Below are 17,802 nucleotides of genomic sequence, written 5' to 3'. Positions count from 1 at the left end.
GTCACCATGGCAACATGTCTTCAGATTTACTCCCTCACTTTCTTCCTGTTACTTTGACTTGGGCAACATGAACTGAGGATTTCATAACAGTGAGTGAGTCTGGATTACGCATTAAAAATAGAACATTTCATTATAGAAGAGTTAATTTAATCTGACATCAGTTAAGATTCTAGATTTATCATCCATGACGACAAAATACCCAAAAATGGTGATAACAAATCCAGGAAAGAAGGGGTTTTCATCTCAAGCTAAGAGATTCCCTTCACAAGTCTGTCTGGTGGGACATTTATGTAATTTTTACATAAGCAACCATACAGGCTAAACATGAACATAATGATGTGTATTTGTTTCAGGATGACAATCCAGGACCAGGCAGTTATTGTTCCATATCCAGCACTGAAGTAATTAGTCCTTCCTTCTCAAAGAAGGGCACCACAGGCTTTGTTGCGTCCAAGGTCAGAAACTCCCCTGCTCGAGTCTAGTGGTGTGCTGAAAAGGTCATATGAAAAAAAAGTTTTAGGTTTAAGTGCCGTGAACACTGACTTTCTTTAGAGGCCTTTTCTCAGACTTTCATTAGAAGAAGGAAAAAATGATATGCAAGAAGAAATTCTTTTTTTCTGACTTAAATCTGTGGTATTCCTGCTGTGACACATTTCATGTCACAATGTTACTTTTATTTCATGTAAATTTAAACTAAAATTCAGTTTCCCCATCTTCTATGAAGATATTGTTCCGAGAAAGTATACGGTATAGTCACATTTAAGTGTTTGCTATTATATTTTACTGTATTGTATATACGTACACATACTTGTTTTGTTTGATTCTTAGGAATATGCAATAGAATACAACTACTCCTCCAATATCAGTTTAGATTTTATTGTACATCATATATCATCATTTCTCCACCAGGTTTCCAAGGGTTACAGTAACCCACAGAGATCCATCCCAGGACCAAATACATACAACCTACAGAGTTCCTTTATAAACAAGCATGACTTCAACATGGGAGTGTCCAGGGTGTTCAGGCTGCCTCTGGCTGTGCAGCTGGGTGGACTGAAGCATATCATGCCAGCGCCAAATCAATATGATGTATGCACCTTGAGTGTGTGTGACTCATTCAAGTGAAAAGGTATCAGTGACATTCAGCGTTGCGTTTCTCGTTCACTGCTGCAGGTCAGCTGTGGAAGCAGAGAGAGAATCTCCTCAGTGTTCGGTTCATCGGCTTTCACCTCAAGAACTGGACGCGACCCGCTCTGTCCAAACAAATATGTGCCGTCGCCATGTAATCACCTCACTCTTTTCACAAGTGATTCACTGTTATTGCTTTTTCTGATCATAATATTATTATATTATATTATATATTTGTGATTTTATCACAGGCCACTATGACGTGCGCAGTCACTCAATTCAACACGGCTCCAAGGCAGTTTTATCCCCCTTCAAATCAAAAACAAAGAGAATCCCTGCTCTAGTGGACAATCATGTGCCTGGTCCAGGAGCCTACAGTCCTCATCAGGCTCCTGCATCAGTGAAGAAGACCATCTTACCGTGAGTAAAGCACTCATATGACTTTTTTTTGTTACCGCGTTATTTCATTTTGATTGTATAAAAATGTAAATTCTCTTGACTGTTTTTGAAGGAGGGGTTGTTGTTTGACAATAGCAGAGCCTCCTGTGATTGTCCCTAAGAATCCACCCTTCCCAGGCCCTGGACAGTATGATATAGGGAGTTATGATGGTGTGTCCAAGCATCCTATTCCCACTGCTGCATTTGCTTCGAAAACTGAAAGAGTACTCAAATACTCACAGGGCGACACAAGGCCCGGTCCAGGTAAAAAAAGCACATTCTTTTGTCCAGGTCATTTTGGTTTTTGTGTTGCACTTCTCGTCTTTATATGAACAACCCCACATGCAGAGAAACTGTCAATTTTTCTACACTAAAAACATTAAACATTAATGATAAACTCCTTCTTGTATCTTTCCATAGTAAAATAGGATTGATTAGATATGATTGTTGTTGTCACATGCAAATTCAAACAGCTTTGAATGGATAATCTGGGGTTACATCAGATTTAAATCAAATCTGCATCCTACGCTGGAGCTGTTTGGAGTGTGTGTTGAAATTGCCGACTTAAAATGATGTAATTGAGGCAGTGTCAGGAAAAAAAATAGATGGACTTAAAATTTTAATGACAACATAAAGCAGCTCCTGAAATCTGCCCAGAATTTCTCACTTCAGCATTTACTGATGTTTAAAAACCAGTCTTCTTTATGGGCAGAATTAGCCACCAAGGTTGATATTGGGTTATAATCCATCCATCCATTTTCTACCGTTTTTTTTAAGTGTCCGTCACTCCGTAATACACACAGCACATGTTTAGACAATAAATGGCCAATTTCTTGCCTCAAATTATCTTAAAACTGCGTTCTGTGACACAGAAAAGTGAGAAATGGCCACTGTTTCAACAACAGCAGTCCTTCTCTCTCGGACGCCATTGCTCACTGTAGCCAAAAGCACAACAACCTTGCGCAGCGACCCCTACTGATGAAATTGCAGTGCGTATCTGTCACCACGACGGAGAAGTATGAAGGCTCGAAGGGGGCTCTATGATGACGCAGTCGGATAACGCATTGCGCAGACGGAGAAGTATAATGTGGCCTTAAATTGTGCTTAACCCACGCACACACGGAGAGAACATGCAAACTCCATGCAGAAAGCCTGGTTTATAATTGTTAAAATCTATGTTGTTAAATGTTATCTTTGTACAATGCATCATAAATGTAAAAAAAAAAAGAAGAAACCTTGCACACAAAAGATTCTTAGTTTTTAAATGGTGGTTAGCATGGAAAAAAACCTGCAATATAGCAGCATTTGGAGCCACTGAGTGATACTGACAGGCAGATTCATAGAAGTGCCTCAAACACATTTACTTTGCCTGAAGCTGAAATGGTAAATTCCCTCCTGACACAAAGCTTGGACACATTTAACCAGGAAATGCCTACTCACTTTTGGGATTTTAGTGAGAGATGAATTCTTTGTCTCTTTCTCCCGTTTCGACTGAAGCAGTAGATAAGACAAACTCTCCTGCAGCTCGTAACTGTCACATTATATAAAGTAACCCTTAATTTAAAGTTTCAAAAGTCTGTCACTTTTAAACGGTAGCAGCTCAGGTTAACCTTTTATCACAGTAGGTGTTGGAGACAAATGTCCTTGATATTAGCTTTACAAAACACACTGTATTATTTCTAATTAAGTAACACATTTGACTAAATATACTAACACACTTTCTCGTTTCAGGTTTCTATGATCCACAGATTCTATCAAAGCAGTCCTTCATTTATAATGATTCCACAGTCTGGATCCCCGTATGAAGCTTTCATAAGACATCAATTCACTGATACTCTATATATTATACTTAATACTTATTATCATTTTTTTGTTTGTATGTAGAAAACTGTGACTTTTAAATATAAACAAATGTATGTTACATGCAAACCATTGTCAGAGGAGTTCAGACAACGCTGATTAAGCTCCACATGACTCTCTGTGTTTCTCAGTATAGTGGTGTTTAGAGCTTTGTGTCATAAATACTAAACCATTTACCAAAACACTAAGGGGAAAAAAAGGGCCATATGTTTTATCCTCTCACCTTAGTTTCCCGATGCTCCAATCTAGAGAGGATATAGCAGTAGGTGTTGCTTCGTCCTCTTCAACAGCTGCCGGTCCAGTCACTGGTACGCTACAGTAACAGCTGAGCGCTTGAGATGACACCACGGTGCCAACTGCTGGAGGGCACGCAGAGGGGCAGAGTGTATGTCAGCAATGTGACCGACTGGGCATGAAGCAGAACTGCTGTTTAATCCCAAAGACTAATTGTCACAACACACGCCCTCATGTCCACTGTGGGATTGGTCGGCCAAAACACTGTCCTGACCCCAGTTTTCTGTTGTTTTGAAGCAATATAGTTTAAAAATGCTTGTTTGTTTCCTTTGTCTCTCTACATTTTCATGACAACTTAAATGTGAAAAATCCAAAAGGAACCTAGAGATAAGAATATGCACCTTTGAAAGGTGCCTATTGCACCTATCTAAACCTATCTCAGCATCAAAGAAACAAAGAAATGTGTTATTAAATGTAATTAAAGGTCCAGTACAATGACTGAGATATAATGATGATTGCAACAAATGAAGGGACATCTACATCTAAAAGGCTTATTCTAAGGCAAAAAAATAATATACTTAAAACATATTTTTTTATAGTGATTACACACTTATACAAACATACCTGTAGGTTTATTGTATTCGATATGTGCTAATAAACCCTTCAAACGTATTCAAATAAAAAATACAAATTAAACAATACAAATTAATGTGATCATTTGGAAAGGTCTTGACTAAGGTCTGAAGGACGGATTTTTATATGATAAAACTTAATATAAATATTCATATAAAAGCAAAAAAACAAAAACAGACATATTCATATACAGTAAAGCGTAAGAATAAGCACTCACATCCATGATAAAAAGTATCATAGATTACTTTAGCATGAGAAACACTTAAGCATGCAATCCAGAAATGCTTATTATTTCATATACATTTCACTGATATTGTCTGATTGTCTTAAGATTTAGTTTTCATGAACTTTGCTTTTTAAAAAACAAAAAACCAACAACTTTTTAACACCCTTTGCTCTGTGTTAATTGATGATGTACGGCAGCTATATTTTCCAAATAAAAATGTGATTGTGTTGTCCATCTCCACAGTTTACTTCCTGCCAGACATAAAGAACCGAAATTCCCTTTGGCTTCGTGAGAAATGTTCACTCTGAAACGCTGAAACAAACACCAGTGCGGCATTCGCAGCTGCTAACATGGAAATTAATTTCAGGGAAACATATCTGCTCTTTGGAAACGACTGGAGAAAAACACTGCTCCCAGTAACAACTGCTGACATGCCTGACTCCTTCAGCGTAGCAGCTGTGGTTATATTCAGACTGTGACTTCAGCAGTGTTCTCTCCAAATATGTGCCCTCGCCCCTGTAAAACCGAACTATCCGAGCGTTTTTTTTTCTGCCGACAGAAATGAGGTCTCCCTTTTGGTGAAATGGACAGGGAGGACCCAGACAAATGTTTTAAGTGCCTTTGTGTAGGAGGGCTGATGATTAGCAACAGGCCTCTGTGGATTTACAGGAGGCTCTGTGCTCCTCCCTCTGTCTCAGTCAAATGGTGGCGAGTATGGGCATGTTCACCATCAAAGAGGAAGCTCTTTGTTTCAGGCTGCAGGCAGACTGGATCAATCGCTCACTGATCTTTGCTGATTTAATACCCTTCCTCCGTTTTAAAGTATATAGCTCAATGTCTTTTGAAGTGTTGTTAAATGAGTTACTGTTGACTTCACTGTGCTGTGCCAAACTGAAACCCCGTCAGAGACATGGATGCTCGAGAGTGGCAGCCAGCAAGGACACAAGGGAAATTAGATTTTAGCAACTGAGAAAAAGGTTCACCAAATAAAATCCATGCCAAGAATATGTTTGCCACTTCATCTTGCTGTTTGACAGCCTTTTGTGACTGGAAACTGAAGTTTGTGTTGCTTTTCTACTCTGCTCTCTCCCTGCACCAAACTCCATAGAGAAAAAACATCAATTTTACAACAACATGTACACGAGTTGTCCACCCATTGCTGCTTTTAGTTACTAAGATCAAGTGTGTTTTTTTTGTGACTCAGGGCGCTTTCACACCACTAGTTCGATTATTTGATCCGCACCAGGCAGGAAGACGTATAGCGCATCATTTCAGGCAGAGGAGACGCGCTATTTTCATGAATGTGGTCGTGCTAACTATGAGACGAAGATTGCTCCAAAGACCTACAAGGTCTATGGTTTGGACCCGAGTTCGCGTTCTCACCAGAGGGAGTCAAGTGGACCGAGACCACCTCTTTTTGGCGATCTCGATCCGCTTGATTTGGTGCGGACCCGAGTGCGATTGATGCTTTCACACCAACGAAAACGAAACGAACTAGAGTTTTTGGTTCGAATGGATCGTTTGGCGCGCACCAACTGCTGTTGGTGTGAAAGTGCCCTAAGTGTGTGAAAACATTCGCTCTGATTTATCTAAGTGACACATGAGACAGCAGTAGACCATCAGCTCCTGTGTCCATGTGAGCTTAAAACGCTGAAAAATGCTGAAAAATGCTTTCTCTATGGACTTTGGTGCAGGAACTTACAAACTTAAGTGTCCAGACAAAAGAGGCTGATAAAGCGACATCATTTTCCCAAGTACTCACAGTGTTTCTGAGTTTATCGAGTTTTCGGTCGAGATTTCTACTTTCGACCTTCTGCTGTGCAAACGGTACCATTTTATCTCTACCGAGTGCCTTAAGTTGACTTAAAGGGACACTGTGTAGTATTTATGGGTTTATATAACCCACAATTCCACTTTTTTATACATATTATGTGCTCCTGCATTGTCTAGTCGCTGTATAATAGTTTTTGTTTCATTTTCGTAGTGTTTCAAAAAGTCATGTAAAATAACTTGGTCGCGGGCCACGGTTGCATAGCCACTGTTAGCAGCGAGACGCCATGTTTCTACTGGAGCCTGTAAGTACAAACCCGAGAGAACAAATCAAGCGTCGCTTTACTTGTAGCGGAAGTCCCGCCTCCTCTCTCTCCGCTTCGTCTGCTACGGCCGCGGTAGCTCGCCCTCTCCCTCTCCTCACAAACCTCATCTGCTGACACGGAGAAAGACGACGAGGACGACATTTGACCGGCTGAGGATACCGTAGCGCTCAGGGAAGGGAGGGGGTGAGCAGAGGAGCAGTTCTTTGTTGTAAATTTCAGCCTCTCCTCTCGATGGCACTATAAACTACTTACTTCACCTTTAAACTCTGTTATAAAAGTAAGCTTTGTCGGTTTACAATAAGTTCTACAATATTGTTAAGTGGTAATAGACTTGAGAGGCATGGCTTATAATGGCTGAACTCAGTTTTTGTTACTACAGGACATTCCTTTTTATTGAAGAATTTCACTCTTCTGTCATCTCTTAAGACTGCTTAAGTGATTGGTGACAGACAGAAACAGGACAGGGCCACTTCAGGAGCCAATGAGTAATACTCCATTGCTGATTTGACACTGTCTGCATCCGAGTGCTCCATGAGTCGTATAAAGACACATGGAGTATTTAAGGCGTCCTTGAGAATAAACATCTCACTGTATAAAGACAAAAATGAATGATTTTCATTTTCAGTTGGTCCATCATATTTCTTCATGAACCTGAAGAAGTCTTAGTTAAACGTAGCTGTGCTCTGTTTATCTGATTTTCACAGGCATCTGTGCCTGAAAACCATCAGCCGCTCGTGCAACAAAGACTCTATTCACCGATCAACATGTGCTCTGATAAATGAGGTCATTAATTTGAATTTTGAGGTTATAGCCTTAAATGCACACGTCAACCCGTTATGTTTTATAACACATGACTGAGAGTAGCAACATAAAAAAAAATTGTCAGTTGTCTTATGTCTTATATCTGTATATTTTGTCCAGTAAAGCAGAAGGATGAGAAACAGAAATGCAGAGTGTGTGATGATGCCAGTGAACATGATATGCAGGGTTTATTGAACGCTCCCCGTCTTACTGTTTGCTCCCCTTGCATTTCCACACCCACATTACTGCATTAACACGTCATTTTGAACAGAGAGCCAAGAACAGAGGTGTTCTTTGGTTCACAGACACAGATCCATCCATCAGCTCTGATAGAGCTGTTTCTCCTGCTTCTCTTTGCTCTTGTGTTGCAGGGCCACCGGTGGATTGATTGTCAGTATTTTTTTTTTTTGCCTCAGTGTCTATCTTAAGCCTCCATGAACCACATGTAAAGAAAGAAACAAGGACTTCTGGAACGAGGTCTTCTCAATCATAAGGTGACGGTAGCTCAGTGCTAGAGCGAGTCATCTATCTTGAAGGTTGTGGGTTCAATTTATGGCACTGCTCGTCTACATGTCGACGTGTCCTTGGGCAAGACACAACCCCATGTTGCTCCTGATGGCTGTTCCTGCAGCGTGTGAATGGGTATGAAAGATAAGTGATGCACATAGAAGTGCTGTATGAAACTGTGAGTGAATGGGTGATTGGCAAAAGCAGCTTTGAGTGGTCTCAAGACTAGAAAAGTGCTATATAAATACAGACCAGTCTAATTTGCTTGTCCTTAAGGTGAAAAGGTGAAACCTGGGTTTCAATGTTTACATTTTGGCCAAATATAAATAAAAACATCTTTGAGGCAGTATTTTATTTAATACTGTGGAGTGTGGAATCAAAATATGTATTATTATTATTATTATTATTTGGTGTCATTAACCCTAACCCAGGAAGAATACTCATGTCCAAAAATCCCTGTACAATATTAATATTTTAGAAAATAATGGCACATATTTTAATTACAGCTTGTCTTCCTGCTTTTTTATAGGGTTGGGGTCTTAAGGTATTTATGATTTATAAGTATAATATACTCTATTTTCTTCTTGGTGTGGTTTTCATAAAATAAGATAGACCTTTATTAGTCCCAAATTGACACTGTTATTAAGGTAAAGGTAATAAAAAATAAGTGTACATTTATAGAATATAGAAACATATTGACTACTATAAAGTCAATATAGTAGCCGGATTTCCTCTGCATGTCTGAAATTTACGCGGTTCGGCAGTGGCAACGGCAAAAATAGAACTGCTACAAACTTTGTTTTTACTTCTTGTCCTTCTTTTGTTTCACTTTCTATCACATTAGCCTGGACAGTAAATCTCCCACAGTGACAGGAGGCTCATATCAATAATTGATCAGATTAGAGCAGCACAGGCAGATACAGCTCTCTCACTTTTTATTCATGAGGAATGTGGTTTAAGCATCCAGCGTGCAGGATTTGTTTTTGTGTCCATAGAAGAACAATAGAGGAAAAATAAGCCATTGTTGAAAACAAAGAGAACAATATCATTTCCACTTTATAACTGTAAAACCTTTCATCTTTTCCATGTGAGGTTTATTGAAATCATGTTCAGCTATTTTTGATCATCTCTTATTAGAATACTTTGAAATTCTCCCGTGGTAATATTAACAAAAACTGACGTTTTGTTATTCTGTGTTCTTTAACGTAGAGTTTTAATTTCTATGTTCCTTGTTTCCTGTTTTATTTTCTACTTGTCCTACCTTGTCATGCTTTACTTCCTGTCCTGTCTGTCTTCCCCTTTAATTGTCTCACCTGTGTCTGATTGTCTCACTATTTAGTCTCTGTGCTCGTCAGCATCTATGTCACTTCTCTTTTTTCAGTTTCGTTCGGTTGTCCATGTTGTCTCCTTGTGTTCTGGTCACTGTTCCACATGTGTCTCTGCTTTCTTTTTTCAAAAATGTTTTTCACTTTGAGTTTTTCTTGTACCTTTTAGTTGTTGTTAGTTTTTGATCTGAATTTTGGGTCCTCAGATTTTGTAAAAACTTCCCAAATGTTATCAAAAAAACAAAATGGCCTCCACAAACCCATCAGACACTGTACATAACTATCGACTAAAGCCCAATTTATATATTTATATTTATGCGTAAAGTGCTGATCACAGCTGTCAAACTATAAATACGTCATATCGTAATACACACACCACGTTTAGACTCTAAATGTCTAATTTCTCGCCTCAAATGATCTTAAAACTGCGTTCTGGGACAGAAAAATATTTATTTCAGGTGCGAAACGGCCACTGTTTCAATGTTATTCCGCTGCAACAACAACAACAGTCTTTCTCTCTTGGACGCCATTGCTCACTGCAGCCAGAAGCACAACAACCTTGAGTAGTGACACCTACTGATCGGGCGGGAAATTGCAGTGCGTAATCAGCACCACGACGGAGAACTATGAAGGCTTGAGGGGTCTCCGTGGTTACGCAGTGGGATAACGCATTACGCAGTCGGAGAAGTATAATGTGGCCTTAACTACTGCGTTTTTACAACTTCCAATTTTTATGATTTATTTTAACCTGTGTTGTGTCGTGTGTATGTTTAAAAGCCTCTGATGAATTAAATGTATTTATTATTATCAGTAACTTGACTAATGATCTGTATTTACTTGTTTGCGCTGTTTACAGTTGGGATTTCAAAGCCTCATATTTTAAAATACCTTTACACAATATGTATTGAATGCAGAATGTTCTATTTGAAGTTAAAGTTAGTAACTAAAGGTTACTAAATAAGTTAAAAATAATAATAACGGTGTAGCAAAAAGTGTAATATTTTCCTTTGGAATGTAGTGTGATATTGAAATGTGTTATGCTAAATGTATTTCACTACTTCCCACATTATTTACATTTTTGAGCTGTGATTTTAAGGATGTTTTCTCTGTATAAAGTGATAATAAACCCGCAGTAAATACACAGGCAGTGTGTTTAATAACAGCTCCCCTCCCCTCAGACAGCAGGGTCATTTTCAGCTGCTGGAAATCATCTGATAGATCAAACCATTCGCGGGGTTCGGGCGTTAGAATGTAAAACCAACTTCCGTCCTGATACTGCGGGTTAAACCAACGACAGAGGTGAAACTGTGGCTAAGAACTACACATATTGTTCGAAGTTTTCGACACGTATTTGGTTTATCGTTTAGTCTGTTGTTTACCGGGCAAATGGATTCTTTCTCTTCTTCATCAACTGGTATAGTCCTGTTGTCCGGCATGCGGCTCTTCTGCAGCGGTTGGCGACGTAAAGCCAACGAGGCCATAAACAGAAGTAAAGCACATCTGCCTTCAGAATAAAAGATGGTTGCGCGATGAAAGGAGAAAAGTGGGCCATCTGTAAATCCTTTTTACAGCTGTTTGTTGATATGTTCATTCACAACCTAACCACTTTGAATGATATTAACATTTCATATGTTCTATTTCTGTATTAAAAATAATTGTAACTATGCTGTAAAGCAGTGTGTGGTGGAGGAAAAAGCGGTAGATAATGGATGGATGGATGGTATACAAAATTTTTTTTGGGAGATTTGTTTTTTGCTTTCACATAGATGAATGGATAGATATGTGCACCTAAATCTGTTGTAAACAATATAGCTAAATTAAATAACAATATATCACTATAAACTATCCCATAGAAATGTATTTAAAATAGGTCCACTATGTGTTTTATTTAGTTATTCGTGACAAATTGAAAATATGACATTTTGAAGAGGCATTTTGAAAGTAAGTATTTCAATAGATAACAGTGCTTAGTGGTACACAATTTCCAGCATTGAAGGAAATAAAAATAACCCGGTTGTTGTATTTTTCTAAATTTATTTTGAAAAATTGAACCGGAAACGTGTGTATTCCTGTACTCTGTAACTTGACCGTGGCAGGCAGGACTCGCTGAGCCTCATCGGCTGAGGCGTTTTTTTTTTTCATTCTGCCACTGTGCATTTTTCCACTGAAGACCTGTGGACCCTCTGGATTGGACCGAGTCTCTGATTGTTCTGGTTCGGTGTCGTCACTTCACTGTATTTCAACATAATCAACCATCCCCACTCTGTTCTTTTTCCTGTCGGACACGGGCTTTTTTTTTAACCACACTGATTTTTTTGGGGGGGTGACTTTTTTCCTCTCGGTTGGATTTACTAAGGGCGTGTTTGGTCGTGATCTGTACCGGGAGTTTCATCTCCTGTACTTTGTGCGTCTCTCTGAGGAATGACAGCAACTGGAAAAGGACTGAGATCCGCCTAAATGGACACGATGGATTATACAGAGCTGGGAAATAGACTGGAGGAGAAGCTGACACTAACAGACAAATGTGAGTACACACACACATATATATATATATACAAGTGGTTCATATAAATAAAAACAATAGAATCGTTTTTAACCCTTGATTTTTATACCAATCATAACCAAACAGTGTGTTTTTGTTGATGAAAAGCATCATTGTGAGCAGTGAAATGCTTTGAATGTTTTGGATTAAGAGCATCTGTCTGCTGTAATCTGAATCAGATCTCTGAGGGAAATTGTCAAAACAGTTTTTTTTATTTTTTTTAATCTTTGTAATTCCTCCACACCAAGCAGAAGGCTGTCTGTCTGTCTGTCTGTCTGTCTGTCTGTCTGTCTGTCTGTCTGTCTGCACAGGCTGGTCCTGAACCCACACAGAGATCCTGGAAATGCTGCACTGGAGCTGTAGTGGTCTCCATTTACCAAACACGTCAGTGGAGGAAGAAAATAAATAAATAAATACATTAAACATATACAACCAATTCAGACACAAACACCATGGAGCTGGTGCAGCTCTAACAACATGCCTTGCAGGGATAAACCTGCAATTGCTTTATTGCTAAAGAGCACTTAAGCAGAGCAGATACTGTTTGCTGCAGCAGAGATCTTCATCATATCCAAGAACCAAGAGAACTTTTTTGATTTCACTGAAATCCTTATAAGAAATTAGATAAAAGGTTAAACTATGATCTGCAAGTCCAGTTTCCTGTTCTGCTAATAATGAAATAATGTTAAATTTCAATGCAAATCTGATGAATGTTTCCTAGAAAAAGAATGGAAGATATAGAATGTGGTTATGATTTCTCTATTAGTATATAATATTTTTTTAGTGATGGTCTAATGATCTGATTGTGAAAGTAGTTCCTGGAGTGGTTAATTTAGGGTTTTTATGAAATTGCTTTATCTTGTTAGCTCAAGGGCAAAGTCATTTATAATTCAAAGACCCCTTTTAATTACCATACATCCCACACATCATATTTACTGCACATCTTCCAATGACCTGTGTGTGAACGGCAGAAGGTGACTTTCTGTTCGGTAGCACCCCCTCCCCCATTTCTACATGAAGTGGAGAGGGATGTGGATGGAAGGAAGGAAGGAAGGAAGGAGAAACGTCTCCGCAGCAGCTTTTCTTTTTTATTTCTGCCATGATGTTCTTTCACTGTGTGTGTGGGTGTCGATATACGATGAATGCTGGCGCTTGCAAGAAGCAGAGGACACAGATGAAGGAATAAAATGGCTCCTTTTTGGTCTTCTGCAGGGGAAGACGCTGAAGTTTACGATCCAAAAAATAAATCAGGATGAAGGATAATGAGTTTATAAGGGCCCAAATATGCCGGGCTGCAAACCAAGGTACTTTCTGAATGGATTAATCCATCACAGATTAGTCATTTGGTCTATAAAATATAATCTAGTTCACGCAACATGGTTTTCGGATAGTCACTCTGGACTGGATCCTGGATTCTGGAAAATGGGTTCAGTCCATCAAAAATTCAAAAGGCCAATTCCAATTCCTATCTTAACCCTCAATCTTAACCCTCAAGCTCAACCCTTAATCTTAACTGGCCCTCAAAACCAAGTGTTGAGGGTTATTTTGTCACTTAGAAATGGGACACCCCTTAAATGCAGATACGTCTTCAGACTGTGGGGGGCAGAATAACGTGAAAGCTGCGTCCAGTCTGTCAACTCCAAAAAAGAAGAAGAAGAAGAACACATTTACGTCACGATTATTTAAGTTATTAGGTTGTCAGTTAGTTATAAGGTGATACTCATACAAATACCACAACCACGGACATATTCAGCTGACAGTTACCACACACCACGGCTTATTGAAGGGTAAACGATAGCAAACGTTCGATTGTCCGCACCGGCCGGCTATTGACAAAAGATCGTAAAATAAAAATAAATGCTACGCAACAATGACGTCAGTTATCCATAATATGGGCCTAAACTAAGATAATACAATGGTTTTCATCATTTTTATATCTCTATTAACAAAGAAAATACTTAATTTGTAGCGTACTCGTTTCGCTGCTTTCGGCGCCATCTTTGTTATGTGAAAACACGCAATGCATTCTGGGTAGCCCTTGCTCCCAAGGGTGGTCTCGGAAAATCTCAATATTGAGGGCGATACAGCCCTTAAACTTGGCCCTCAACTTAATTTTTCTGAGAATCGGGACAGCACTTGCACTAGAGGGAACGTGCATTTTTGAGATTGAGGGTTAAAATTGAGGGTTAAGCAAGGAATTGGAATTCACCCAAAGAATGATAGCCCACTTTAATACTTGCAACAGTAGGCTAACTTCTGGCAGCTTTCAACTTTGGGTTGAAATAGGTGTCTGGCCTAGTTTGATGATGCCCCCGCCAAGGCCTTTGTGTCTTGGGCCCCAAAACCAAGTGTGCTAACTCTTCAAAGACTCAAAAGGTTGTAGGTGGAGGACCAGAACAGACGGATAATAATAAAGAAGAAAGACGGAGCACTACAACATATTTCTTTCCCTGTGTTTGTGTGACCGAAATGTACGTACCGGAAACTGGACACACTAAACGTTGGCACAACTGAAAGAGTCTCGATCACAAGACAAAGAGTGTGATCCTCACAGCGATCCTATGACTTTAATAGTCGTGAAGCGTGAACTTGGCTAAGGGTAGCAGACACTCATGTCTTGTTTTACCCAATGCAATCAGTCCAGTTTTTCATCACGGAACGGTAAATGTGTCCTAATAAAATGTTTTTTTACGGTGATAAAATATAAGTTTTCAGCTGTTTACCAGTGGAGGGACATGTTTTTCAGTCATGGCTGTCAACTGTGCAGCTTAAACCGGAGACCTCTCTGTCAAGTCCTCTTCATAGTTCGTTGATTGAAAAGCTTAACAAGGTATAGCATTGTTCGGCAGCAGACAAAACCGTGAATACATGATCCAGGATGAAACAACACGGACATGTTTTTTGGTTGCAGGCCTTCAGCAGAGAGGGTTGATCAACATGTGACAGGAACGCTTGATGCCGAAAAAGTGCCGGGGCGTTAGATAAACAGAAACATTCCTCCTCTGTGACTCCTTTCCAAGCGCTTTGTCTGAAAAAGAAAAGGAAAACGTAGACAGTGAAGGCGAGTGAAGCCGAGAGAGGTGATCATAATGCCAGACCAACATTGATTTATTAGGTCTGAGGCAACCAGAACTTTAGATTTGTCTCTAATACACACACACCCCTCCATCATCCCTCCTGTCACCCCTCACAGCCCCTGAAACCAGTCAAACGGCGACATTATGCCACTTCATCAGAGGCTGTTTTTGTGCCTGCTGGTGTTTCTGAGTCGACGCGACACAAAAGACCAAAGCTGGCTGGAGTTTTTCTTCTATGTTATTTTCAGGCAAACGCAGCTCGCGGCCTCTTTTCTGTCTGTCTGTCTCTGTAAGTGTTGGAGTTAAACCAAGCCTCTCCAAGACACGACATGTTCAAAGACTCTCTGTTTTGCGGCTCACAATTAGGAGTGGCACCGGCTTCCCGTCCTCAAGACAATAGATATGTTGTGTGTGCAGCAGGCAGAAGAAACCTCAGCATTTCTCTCCACACTTGAAATCGTGTTGTTATCCTTCATTTCTGCAGAGTCACTGCACTAACTCGTCCAGCCTTGTTTTTTTTTTACTGCAGTCAGAGTTTTGAGTTAAAATGCTCCTCTGTGGAAGAAACCATGAGACGTGGACTCCCCTCCGCCTCGCGAGCTTCCCCCAGTCATGCTGACGTTACGCTCTTGGAACACAGTCAACATCGCAGCCAGCCTGGAAGTGCTGTAGATGTTGGCCTACAAACCTTTCCCCTCTCTATTAGTCATCCACTATCATTAAACTCTGAAAGAAAAGTAGCACTGGTCTGAGGTTTGCAGCGTATAAACAGAGCTCTGTCACTTGGTTATTTTCTTTCTTTATTATGATTCTTTCTCCACGATTATTGAGTTAGACATGCAGTTATGTTAAAGCGGACCTAGAGTGGTCCTGTTGCACATATATGGTAGTTATGGAGGTCTACTTACATACATTAACTTGTTTTTATGGTCAAAAACCTCCTAGTTGCTGTAAACGAGCCGATTGAAATCCTCTTTTCTGACGCTCTTCCTGAGTCGCGATATTTCAGAGTGAACTCTCACCCCCAGAAGACAGAGTCTTGTGATTGGCCAGTACTATTCAGCACCAGCTCTCAGAAGCACAGCTCCCCCCTCTGGAACGGTGGATACACTGCTACTCATTATCAAAACAGTGTTTTAACAATGTTTAAAAATATTCTTCACGACTCCCCGCCGCAGTCCCTTTTATGACTTTAACCCGGAGTCAGACCCAGAGTCAGAAGACACTGTCGCTCGTGAAACACCTCCACAACGGACGTTATTCTTCTTCTGTGGTTCAATGTACGCAACCGGATGTGCCCGGACTAGTGCCCGGAGCAGGACGATCTGCTGTTCCGGAGAACCGGTGTTTACGTAACCGGACCGGGTTTTTGCAGAGATCTCGCTGAGCCCGAGATTACAATAAAACACAGCGTTCTCAGCAGTGGCTGAACTGTTTGTTTAGAACCTTCAGGGCTTCTTAAACAAGGTAATGACGCAGATACACAGTAAAAACAGCGTTAATTTGAACTTCCAGTCTACGTCCGCTTTAAGTAATGCTGCAGCTAGCCCAGTAATAATCTGATTTTTTAAAATCATTTAAGCCATTTCCAGACATAAATCCCGAAGAATGACTGTAAAGTTGGTTCAGGACAAAGAATTATTCCTTCACATACATAGAGTCTGTTTTCAGACACATTCACAACAGCAGAAAAGATTTCTAGAGCTTCCATTGTTGGGGTGTCAATTTTCCTGCCGGATTGGGCTCAGTTGGATATTTTCTGGAAATGTGACTCTTGAGCTGGCAGCAAAAGTTCTGGGAAATGTCCAGGGTGACATTTTCTTTGTCTCATATAGACAATTTCAGGAAAATGAACTATAGTCTGAAAGCAGTTTTTACGCTAAAGGCCTAGATAACTAGACTTGGCAACATCCGTTTTTAGCCTCATTCTTATACATTCTTATCCTTCAAGCGTAACTTCAAAATGCCTTCCTCTTATTGTTAAACATTTTATTGTTTCACTGGTGAGATTTAGATTCAGAGATCAGAGTTCAGAAACTTGGAAAGCTGGAGTCATGCAATGACAAATTGTTGTCTGTGAAATCAACCAAAATGATTCCAGAGTTTGAACAGTAGTGAGGACGTCAGTCACTGTCTATGGCTGAATAGATCGGAGTTCACAGGTCCAAATATGGTGTGATGCTGTCTAATGACGTTATCTTGAATTGTTAACAAACGTGTTATTACAAATGTTATTACTATGACAGAAATGTTACATACAAACTCACTTGTTCTCAAACATCCAGTTGTCTCCTGTTCCAGCTCAGTTTGTCTCCCGCCTTCCTGCTTTACAGCGAGAGAATGGACATTCGGAGTGAGACGGACCAATGGGAAGAAGTTTTGGGATTCGCGAAGAAAACATTTAAATTTGCAAATGACAAGTATTATTTTTTTTTGCTTTATAATGCATTTGGTTGCAAATTAACTCCATAGTTTGAGAAGACGCTTCATTTGTTGAGGAAATATTCAGTTATTCTACTACTCTGTATTGAAAATCAGGAAAATGCATGAAAAGACATACATTTATACTTGTGAAGTTACTTAATTACTTCTTTACATAATTAATACGGGCTGAGTGTGCCATCATCCGAAATACTGACACAGCTATTACTGTGTATTATGAGGAAAGGCTCAGAAATCCATAAGACAAAGCTCGTCTCATCTCCTGCTGTCTGTCAGGGCTCAAGTTCTCATTTGTGTCCCGGGGGCTCGAGTGCTTGTAAACGGCGGTGGGGACAGGATCAGCTATGAACTCTGAGAGAGTGGACGCTGAAGCAAGGTCCAGGCATCGTATTTTGTGATGAACAACGAGGAGCAGGAGCAGGAGGAGGAGGAGGAGCAAACCACAGTGCTCTTCTCACTACATTAGCGATCCCTGTGTCCAGAGTCCATATAT

General features: G+C 40.0%; 2 protein-coding genes across 3 annotated transcripts in view; both read left to right on the top strand.

Moving 5' to 3' along the window:
* Positions 1-205: 205 nt before the first annotated feature.
* stpg1 (sperm-tail PG-rich repeat containing 1) lies at positions 206-3,371 on the top strand (the record flags this gene model as incomplete). Its single annotated transcript, XM_083900186.1, has 7 exons — positions 206-277; positions 354-455; positions 910-1,089; positions 1,174-1,282; positions 1,380-1,548; positions 1,640-1,830; positions 3,298-3,371. The coding sequence occupies 7 exons, from the start codon at positions 206-208 to the stop codon at positions 3,369-3,371; spliced, it is 897 nt and encodes a 298-aa protein (XP_083756312.1).
* Positions 3,372-11,409: 8,038 nt separating this feature from the next.
* The window catches only part of LOC310935848 (uncharacterized protein), a 62,305-nt gene continuing 55,912 nt past the window's right edge, over positions 11,410-17,802 (top strand). For both annotated transcript variants that reach the window (XM_083899820.1, XM_083899819.1), the window contains exon 1: positions 11,410-11,772. In XM_083899820.1, the coding sequence (XP_083755946.1) occupies positions 11,706-11,772 (67 nt within the window). In that variant the 5' untranslated portion in view covers positions 11,410-11,705. The remainder of the gene's footprint in view (positions 11,773-17,802) is intronic.

This window comes from Microchirus variegatus (assembly GCF_963457635.1).
Source record: "Microchirus variegatus genome assembly, chromosome: 13".
NCBI classification, from domain to species: domain Eukaryota; kingdom Metazoa; phylum Chordata; class Actinopteri; order Pleuronectiformes; family Soleidae; genus Microchirus; species Microchirus variegatus.
This window is presented reverse-complemented; position numbering and strand designations above follow the sequence as displayed.